Raw genomic sequence first — 10,000 nt, forward strand, 5'->3', positions numbered from 1 at the left:
CCCACGCGTGACGCGGCCGCTACCTGCGGGTGGCACCGCCCGCAGCCCCTCCCCGCAGCGGGCGGGCACGTCCCGCCCCCGCCGGTGCAGTGCGGGGCGGGTCACGCAGCGTGGGGCGGGCTGACATCCCGCACGGCCCACCCGGCTTCGCCAGCCTCCGGTGCGACGCGGCGGCCGCTGAATCCCCCCCCCCCAACCCCCCGCAACCCGGTGGGGGGCAGAGGGATGAACCACCCCCTGGATATTCCACCCTGGACCCCCGCATCCCCATGCCCACCCGCAGGGACCCCACGGCTCCTCCTGCCACGCAGCGGGTCCCACCAGCACCCAGGGTTGCCAGGCTGAAGGTGCAGGGGAGCCCCGCAAAGGAGGATGGTTGGGACATGGGGTGTTTGTGTCCCATCCCCCCCCCAGACCCCAAAACTGCAGCCTGGCCCCCAGCCAGGTGTCCCAGCAGCCCGGACTGTGAAACCAGCCACTTGTCCCACCACCAGTGTCGAGAGGGACGAGGGTCTCCCATCCTGGGGAGGGTTGGGGGTTCCTGGCTCCCACCAGGCACTGGGGACATCAGAGATACAAGATCTGGAGGAAACCTGGACACTAGCACTGGTATTTAGGAGGGAGGTGCTGGGAGGGTCTCACACGACCACGCTAGAGCCCCAGGTGCATCCTTCCAACCACCCAAGCCCCAAAAGCACCAAAAACGCAGGACAAGCAGGAGCAGAGCTGTGTCCCAGCTCCTGGCCCAGCTGGACATAAGCCCCGCTTCAGGCAGGAAACAAAGGAGTTTGTTAGGGCTACAAAGATGAGGAGCATCTCCCTTATGAGGAAGGGTTGAGGGACTTGGGTCTTTTTAGCCTGGAGAAGAGAAGGCTGAGGGGATCTGATCAATGCTTATAAATACTGAAAGGGAGGGTGGCAAGAGGATGGGACCAGTCTTTTTTCAGTGGTGCCCAGTGACAGGACAAGAGGAAATGGGCACAAACTTGAATATAATAAGTTCCATGCAAACATAAGGAGGAACTTCTTTACTTTGAGGGTGGCAGAGCCCTGGAAGAGGCTGCCCAGAGAGGTGGTGGAGTCTCCTTCTCTGGAGACATTCAAAACCCACCTGGACGTGTTCCTGTGCAACCTGCTCTGGGTGGACCTGCTTTGGCAGGGGGTTGGACTAGATGATCTCCAGAGGTCCCTTCCAACCCCATGTGCTTCTGTGAAACAAGCACTGAGCACACTCCGTTCTTCCAAAGACAAAACACAGTTGTAACAAGACCTTGACTAAAGCCCCAGAAGATCTCCAAGTGCCACCCGCTCCCTCCCAGGATTAAGTAGAAAACACTTCCCAGTTGGTTGACTTCAATTACTAGTAAAAAATAAAAAAGGATCTCAAAGTGCCACCCGCTCCCTCCCAGGATTAGGTAGAAAAACACTTCCCAGTTGATTGACTTCAATTACTAGTAAAAAATAAAAAATAAAAATTGTGAGATAAAGAACCCCCCCTTCTTCCAGACCATCCCAGCAATGCTCAATTTACAGCTGTTATGATTTATTTGCTCATTTGTCAAACAGCCATCAGTACAGTCACGCTCCGTTGTAGCAGCACAGCGTTCATGTTAAGGAGGCAGTAAAGTTTTAGGTACCAATTTTTTTTCTGAACTACATAAAAATTTACCTTTTTTTTAAAGCAAATAAAGAAATGGTGTTACACCAAATCCGGCTCACACACTGCCATTCAGCCTGTTCGTTAGAACAGCAGACCAAAGTTACTCTGGTGACACCCGGGCGGTTACGGACTCCACGGTGGCATTACTTACCAAGGCTCACTGGAGAGAGGGGGAGAAACTGGAACCAAACAAGCACTGAGCACACTCCGTTCTTCCAAAGACAAAACACAGTTGTAACAAGACCTTGACTAAAGCCCCAGAAGATCTCCAAGTGCCACCCGCTCCCTCCCAGGATTAAGTAGAAAACACTTCCCAGTTGGTTGACTTCAATTACTAGTAAAAAATAAAAAATAAAAATTGTGAGATAAAGAACCCCCCCTTCTTCCAGACCATCCCAGCAATGCTCAATTTACAGCTGTTATGATTTATTTGCTCATTTGTCAAACAGCCATCAGTACAGTCACGCTCCGTTGTAGCAGCACAGCGTTCATGTTAAGGAGGCAGTAAAGTTTTAGGTACCAATTTTTTTTCTGAACTACATAAAAATTTACCTTTTTTTTAAAGCAAATAAAGAAATGGTGTTGCACCAAATCCGGCTCACACACTGCCATTCAGCCTGTTCGTTAGAACAGCAGACCAAAGTTACTCTGGTGACACCCGGGCGGTTACGGACTCCACGGTGGCATTACTTACCAAGGCTCACTGGAGAGAGGGGGAGAAACTGGAACCAAAATAATTTTAATCTTTTGTTAGTTTTGTTTGGAAATGTCCTGTACTTGAGCAGAGCTGCAGCACGCAGCCGAGACCAAGAAACAAGGAAGAAAATAAGATTAGGAGGAAGAAAAAACGCAGATGCTGAGCCTGCAAGGCTGGGTCCTACCACCCTTCACTCCCATCTCTCTTGTTTAAAGCCACTGAGCTGGAGGATGGGAGGTGCAGGAAGGGGGTGAGCCCCTCACTGAAAAATCTGGATTTATCTTCCCCCAAAGTTTATCCTGTTGGTCCACTTCAATACACTATTCCCCGTGAGAAAGACAACCCAAGGGGAAGCTCCCTCCCTGGCTGCAGAGTGGGGTCTCACAGCACAACTCCGACAACAGGGATGGCTTTTAAGCCCCATGGACCAACCAAGAACAAGAAACGTTCCACGCTAATGTGGTTTCTCAGGGGGTGCAAGATCTGAGCCCTGTTTAATCTGGGAATATGTGGACACCCTCAGCACTGATATCACCACTGTGGCCTTTCTAGCAGAGGCTGGCCCAGGCAGAGCCCACAGGGTGGGAGATCAACCCCAGCAGCACAGAGCATCTGCTGTGAGCCAGGCCCCTCAGCTGGAGACCCTCAGGCTCAGGGCAGGGACCTCCAGTGAGTCGCTCTCTCCCTGGGGCACAGCACCCAGCTAAGAAATGCCCATTTGCCACGTTACTCACACCAAGGTACAAAGCAGCCACTCTGGCTATCAGCAGCAAAGCATCTGTTGGAGGAGTCTCATCACTGCTCAGCTGTTAGACACACAGTGAGACACTAGTAAGGGGTTTCTTCTCAGGGTTTTGGACCAGCAGACAAATCCCTTCTTCGTTTGCGTGGTACTAACACAAGTAACATCCAGCTCACACTTAAGAGCAGTAAGCAGCTACGTGCAAACAGGCTGACGTTAAGAGCGAAAGGGTTAAGCAAGGGTGCAGTCTGGAAGCCAGAGACACTGCCTGGAAAAGTTACTGCAGTCCACGACAAGGAAAGTGAGAGAGAAGAGGAAAGCTGGACAGTCTGCGTGTGCCACTCCCCAGTACCCTGCCTATTTCACAAACTAAGCCCTGAACTGGTGGTGGCAGAGCAGGTCTGTCACTGAGATCTGGTTTTAGTGGAGCCAGAAGCAACAGACTGTTTAAGCAGCAGCATGGAAGCAAAGTTCAAATTTTCAGCTGGTAATGTAGCTTCTGCATTTTTTGTCTCTGTTTTAAATGAAGACTTCTTGGGCCCCAGCCCCACTCTCTGCATTCGCATCTGGCTCCTACAAAAATATCAGGAGCTTTTTCCTAGACCTCAAGGTTTGACCCTTCCCCACCCCAGACTTCGAGCCACGTACCAACACTTGTAAAATGATCTGCATGTGACACATGGGACAGTTTGAGAGCCAGCAACAGAAGGATAAATATTCTTCATCATAATATAAATATGCTGTAGAAGATCTCAGCAAGGGCAAAGTGCTTTTTTTTTCTTAATTAAAACAAAAATAAAAACCTAAATATGACTTTCTCAACCACAACAGAAGAACTCAACTCTAAAATATCTGAATAGTCTAAATTACACTTAAACTGACATTAAAGTGATCCAGGCAGAGTGCTCAGTCCTTGGGGACTCGGAAGTTGTCCTTCTCTTTCCTGATGGCCCCCATGGTTCGGATGGGGTCGGTCTCCCCAGCGTGCTGCTGAACCGTCTTCTCCCTGCCAGGAGGGGACACCAGGGAAAGCAAATGCAGAGACTGCAAGATAAAAATCTCATCTATGAAGCCACTACTGACACCTTTCACCTGCATCAAGGGGAAATGTGGCGCTTAAAGATCAAAGACTCAGGGCTCTGGCAGGCTCTGGGACAGGCTTATCAGCTCCCCGGGTTTAAACACTGGCAAGAGGAAATTGCAAACACTCTCATGCCTTGAACAGCATCTTTTGCTGTGCCCGTCTGCCAGACACTGCTTGATGAAGAAACATAATTACCCAATGGAGCTTGTTCTGCCTCTTGAGTCAGGGTGCTTAGCACGGGCAGAGACGCTCACCACAACCCTCCAAATTTCACAATAGCAAGCTTCTGCCACGACAGCAAGTGTATTTTAAGGAGGGTCTTGAGGGCATCAGAAGAGGAATATGCCAGGCAGTTATGGCTCTTTTTTTGGAGACCTCCTCCTTCCCACATCCCCCCTCCCAACACAAGGACCACCCCCACACCCACATTTCCTCCGTACCTCACTCGCATGAAGGGGTTGTACGTAAACTCTTCTGCAATGGTGGAGGGTATGGTGGGCTCACCACTGTCATACTTTGCCTGTAACAAGGGAGAGATTTCTGCTTAAGAAAGAACGTTTTGGTGAATGAGAAATGTCCCATATATTAACCATGCAGGGTTAGAGCTGCAGAGCTGCTCCTCAGGCCAGGCCTTTCCCAGGTCTATCCACACAGACAGACAGACAAGCACTGAGGTACACACAGAGCAACTCAGGACACAGCTGTGCCTCCCAGACAGACGTGGACATCAGCCTGTAATTATACCAAGAAGCTTCCAGGGAGGGTCACATCTCCACCACACAGCAAAAACACACACTGGGCCACACACAGACCCTACTCCCCAACACATCACTCCCCTGGTCATACAACACACTGCAGCTCCTGGCTCTTATCTCCCTTCCCTCAGCCTCTCTTTCTCCCCAACATTGCTTCCCCTCCTCTAACTCCTCAGGGAGGCTCTGGCTCTATGAAAGCATCAAGTCTAAGAAAAGGATGAAGCAGCTTACCTTGGCCCAAGCAAGCTTTTCCTGGATATGGACATTATTGGGTTCAACGTGTCGAGCAAACTTGAGATTGTTGATCGTGTATTCATGACCACAGTAAACTTTCTAGGAAGAGAAAGGAAGAGTGACACTGGGTAACTCTGAAGGTACAAAGGTGGAGCGCCAGATACCATCATCAATGTCCTGGTACAGCAGGAACAACAGGGCAAGCCTGATGAAAGAGCCCAGGCATCCCAGCTCGCTAGTTTCAGTTCTAATAAGCAGCAGCCCTTACTCTTTTCCCCACAAAGCACAAGTGTTATTTGGGGTAGATATGGCCTCAAGTTGTGCCAGGGGAGGGATGTTCAGGTTGGAGATTAGGAAAAATGTTTCCATGGAAAGGGTTCTTAAGCCTTGGAATGGGCTGCCCAGGGAAGGGGTTGAGGCCCCATCCCTGGAGGGATTTAAAAGCTGGGTTGCCATAGCGCTTAGAGACATGGTTTAGTGATGGATTTTATCAGGGTGATGTTGATGGTTGGACTAGATGATCTGAAAGGTCCCTTCCAACCTAGACAATTCTATGATTCTATGACTCTGGCTATCCAGCATCAAAGACAATTCCTGATTTAATCATTCATTCCTTCAACACATGAGAAATTCTCTCTTTGAACAACAGTATTACTAGGAAGATGTTTTTTTTGATGTCTGTAGTAGCTTCTGGTCAGTGAACAAAAGGAGAGGTTCGTACCGTTTGGGGGACTAGTTTCAGTTCTAATAAGCAGCCCTCACTCTTTTCCCCACAAAGCACAAGTGTATTTGGGGTAGGTATTTCCTTCCCAGAGGACTCTGGCTATCCAGCATCAAAGACAATTCGATGTTCAGGTTGGAGATTAGGAAAAATGTTTCCATGGAAAGGGTTCTTAAGCCTTGGAATGGGCTGGGTAACTCTGAAGGTACAAAGTGGAGTGCCAGGTACCATCATCAATGTCATGGTACAGCAGGAACAACAGGGCAAGCCTGATGAAAGAGCCCAGGCATCCCAGCTCGCTAGTTTCAGTTCTAATAAGCAGCAGCCCTTACTCTTTTCCCCACAAAGCACAAGTGTTATTTGGGGTAGATATGGCCTCAAGTTGTGCCAGGGGAGGGATGTTCAGGTTGGAGATTAGGAAAAATGTTTCCATGGAAAGGGTTCTTAAGCCTTGGAATGGGCTGCCCAGGGAAGGGGTTGAGGCCCCATCCCTGGAGGGATTTAAAAGCTGGGTTGCCATAGCGCTTAGAGACATGGTTTAGTGATGGATTTTATCAGGGTGATGTTGATGGTTGGACTAGATGATCTGAAAGGTCCCTTCCAACCTAGACAATTCTATGATTCTATGACTCTGGCTATCCAGCATCAAAGACAATTCCTGATTTAATCATTCATTCCTTCAACACATGAGAAATTCTCTCTTTGAACAACAGTGTTATTAGGAAGACGGTTTCTTTGATGTCTGTAGTAGCTTCTGGTCAGTTAACTTAACAAAAGGAGAGGTTCGTACCGTCTGGGGGTCCAAGGTGCCCAAAATCTCAATCAGCTAGTTTCAGTTCTAATAAGCAGCAGCCCTTACTCTTTTCCCCACAAAGCACAAGTGTTATTTGGGGTAGATATGGCCTCAAGTTGTGCCAGGGGAGGGATGTTCAGGTTGGAGATTAGGAAAAATGTTTCCATGGAAAGGGTTCTTAAGCCTTGGAATGGGCTGCCCAGGGAAGGGGTTGAGGCCCCATCCCTGGAGGGATTTAAAAGCTGGGTTGCCATAGCGCTTAGAGACATGGTTTAGTGATGGATTTTATCAGGGTGATGTTGATGGTTGGACTAGATGATCTGAAAGGTCCCTTCCAACCTAGACAATTCTATGATTCTATGACTCTGGCTATCCAGCATCAAAGACAATTCCTGATTTAATCATTCATTCCTTCAACACATGAGAAATTCTCTCTTTGAACAACAGTATTACTAGGAAGATGTTTTTTTTGATGTCTGTAGTAGCTTCTGGTCAGTGAACAAAAGGAGAGGTTCGTACCGTTTGGGGGTCCAAGGTGCCCAAAATCTCAATCAGCGCTCTGTACATTTCCTCCGGGGTTCCCTCGAAGAATTTGCCACAACCAGCCACAAACAGCGTGTCACCTGCAAGGGAGGTGTGATGGGAGGTGTGACACGGCATCAGGACCAGACAAGGCTCCTCACACCGAAGCGTGAGCACGCAGGGTCCCCGAGGGCTCAGTCCTGCCATTGCTGTCCTCGCTGCAGCTCACCAAGCAGGGACAGGGAGAGCCAGGCTACCCTTGCTGCCCCACATGGGCTCAGGGATACATAAACCTACGCAGAAAATGCAACTTCTAATGCACGAAACCCCACAGCCTTGCCAGGCAAACCATGCCAGCACTTCCCTGTCTGTGGGCAGTCTGCTGTCCCCTCTTGTCCTTTCTGGAGTGGACAAGGAACACTCGTTCTCTTTGCCGTGAAGCTGAACAAAAATGAGTCGCCTCTGCATTTTCTACCCAGTGTTCCCTAAAATCTTGCTTAAGCCGTAACTTCTTCCATGCAGCAGCTGGTGCAAGCTCTGGAGAACGCCCGTCAGGAGAGGGATGAGATGGCAGCCTGGGGAGATTGGGTGCAGTCTGAGGGAAGGGGGAACCCTGCTCTCCAAAACAGGATCCGGAACCTGGCTACCAGAGATGGAGCCCTTTCTTACTCCCCTATTTTCTCCTCTCTCAGTTTTGTTACAGACACGAGTACAAACATAAGGAAAAGCAACAGGTTTTGGAATCAGCCACAGTTTGGCCTGAGACAATAAACCAACAGCTCTTGTTTCAAGGAAGAAAATGCCAGATGTAGGACTCATCCAGGGCTAGCTCTTGATGTTGCTTGCAGGGTCTCCAGCAATGGTTTACAAACCCGGAGAGGTTTCACCAGTTTCATCTACAACTACTACTTGGTAGCACTTGGTAAGGGGGCAAGACGTGGATGTTAACCAGCTGCACGGGCAGTAAGGGATGGATGCACATCCAGAGTCAGGAGCACACAGGCAGAGGGAGAACTTATTTCTTTGCAACACAGACTGCCGGCAAGGTAACCTCCCAACTCCTCACCTGTAAAAACAGCAGGTGGCTCGGAGCTATTTGGCTTAGTCACATAATAACAGATGTGTCCAGAAGTGTGACACGGCGTACAGAGGCATTTCACATTAAGAGATCCCACCTGAGAAGAAGGCAGAAGACTAGAGCTTAAGCTACTGTTTGCTAGCATTTGTACGGTTAGAAAAGAATGGCAACTATTTACATTGGTCTAGCAGTCCTACAGGCAAATTCTGACATAGCTGGGCAGTAAACATCAGCTCTGCTCCTGGGAGAGTCCAGCAAAAGAGTTTTATGGCAGGAACTTGGAAGGGAGCTGTTTCCTCCTAGCAGGTGTTGTGACAAAGAGAAATGCCAGATTCTTTCATTTACATGCAGAGGGACTCGGCGTCTGGTTGGCAGCGAGAGCAAGCAGATCCAGAGCAACAAAAAAAATCCTAAACAAAGTTAATCAAGTGTAAAAAGCTCCAAACAAAAATGAAGCCAAAGGGAAGAAGTGGATAACGCTCACAAAAAGGGAAGGATTAAACACATTCACGAGGCCAAGGAGATGTTTCCCCCACAGCCCTAATTTGCACACCTTCCCATGTATTTCTGTACTCCCTTTTTTCCTGCTGCCCCCCCCCCAAAAGTGCACCTCAAGACTAGCAGTGACATTCATGCCAGCCTGCACATTTCACAGCAGTTCATGTCATCTGCCAGCTCGTCTGTAAACAAACGGATAGGTTCCAACAAGTTTTGCTGCTTTAGCTCTGGAAAAGCAAGGCAGGCAGCTAGCACTGCTGGCCTGCTTCCTCTTCACCCCCTACTCCAGCTTTCGTTCAGAGAGGACCACTGGCATTTGTTCGCTGCTAATTAGGCTCTAAGCAGAGCACAAGCCCTATCCTTTCACACATGGGTTCTGACCACCCCAGGTAAGGCAGCTGTCCAGAAGCACATGGACACCCAGCAGTGCAGGTGTCTGAGCCGTGCCAGTGTTCTCATCAATGAAGTATCACCGGCCAAATCAAGACAGAGGAGCTATGGTTCAAAGGGCTGGAAAAGGGCGAAAGCTAGACTTAAACTATCAACTCCATCCAAGAGATGTTGAAAGGAAAAAAAAGCTGCAACCACAATATTAACTCAGGTTGGACCACACTGGTCCAGCTCTAAACCTGTGACACAAACAGGAGATGCCCCCAGCCGAGTCCTGCAGCTCACTCCCTTTACCTTGAGTGAAGTAAGGTGAGACACTTTCTGTGTCAGTGCTCCGACTCTGCTGTCTCCCCCATACACACGCAACCCCGTCTCCATCTTTACCAGCTTCTCATTTCCTCCAGCATGGTCCCTGGAAGGTCAGAAAAATGGATTTGGGTAGGGACAAAGACAAATCCATCTTAACTCCTATTGCAATGGTAACCTCCAGGTGATCATTTCTGATCTACTACTCTCCCAGTATCTAACATTGTCCTCGTATCAAAAGATATGCCATGTTAACACGAGTGGGTATCATTTCTCCAGTAACCAGGGCAGTGAGAGAAGGGATCAAGGGATCAACCCCCCAAGTTCATACCTAGCTGGAAAACACCAGCCTTAGGGGCTCAAAGTCGACTCTCCAGTAACTACAGCAGGAAGAGTTTGGGATAACTGGGATATATGTAATTCAGTGTCCCACAAGACACCATGAAGTAGGCACACAGATGTCCAAACAGCTCAGCATTCAGTGCTGGTCCTGCCAGATTAGGGCTGGCCCTCCAGCCAC

The 10,000-nt window shown here is 49.3% G+C and overlaps 1 protein-coding gene across 9 annotated transcripts in view; it reads right to left on the bottom strand.

Annotated features, from left to right (window-relative positions):
- Positions 1-2,065: 2,065 nt before the first annotated feature.
- HAGH (hydroxyacylglutathione hydrolase) overlaps positions 2,066-10,000 on the bottom strand; it is a 13,271-nt gene continuing 5,336 nt past the window's right edge. For 8 of the 9 annotated variants that reach the window (XM_014936307.1, XM_014936304.1, XM_014936310.1 and 5 more), the window contains 6 exons: positions 9,469-9,586; positions 8,275-8,383; positions 7,206-7,309; positions 5,170-5,271; positions 4,624-4,703; positions 2,066-4,105 (listed from right to left, as the gene is read on the bottom strand). In XM_014936307.1, the coding sequence (XP_014791793.1) occupies positions 4,006-4,105; positions 4,624-4,703; positions 5,170-5,271; positions 7,206-7,309; positions 8,275-8,383; positions 9,469-9,586 (613 nt within the window). In that variant the 3' untranslated portion in view covers positions 2,066-4,005. The remainder of the gene's footprint in view (positions 4,106-4,623; positions 4,704-5,169; positions 5,272-7,205; positions 7,310-8,274; positions 8,384-9,468; positions 9,587-10,000) is intronic. The other variant, XM_014936306.1, reaches the window with a different exon arrangement.

This window comes from Calidris pugnax, unplaced genomic scaffold, assembly GCF_001431845.1.
Source record: "Calidris pugnax isolate Ruff unplaced genomic scaffold, ASM143184v1 scaffold17, whole genome shotgun sequence".
In the NCBI taxonomy this organism is placed as follows: Eukaryota; Metazoa; Chordata; class Aves; order Charadriiformes; family Scolopacidae; genus Calidris; species Calidris pugnax.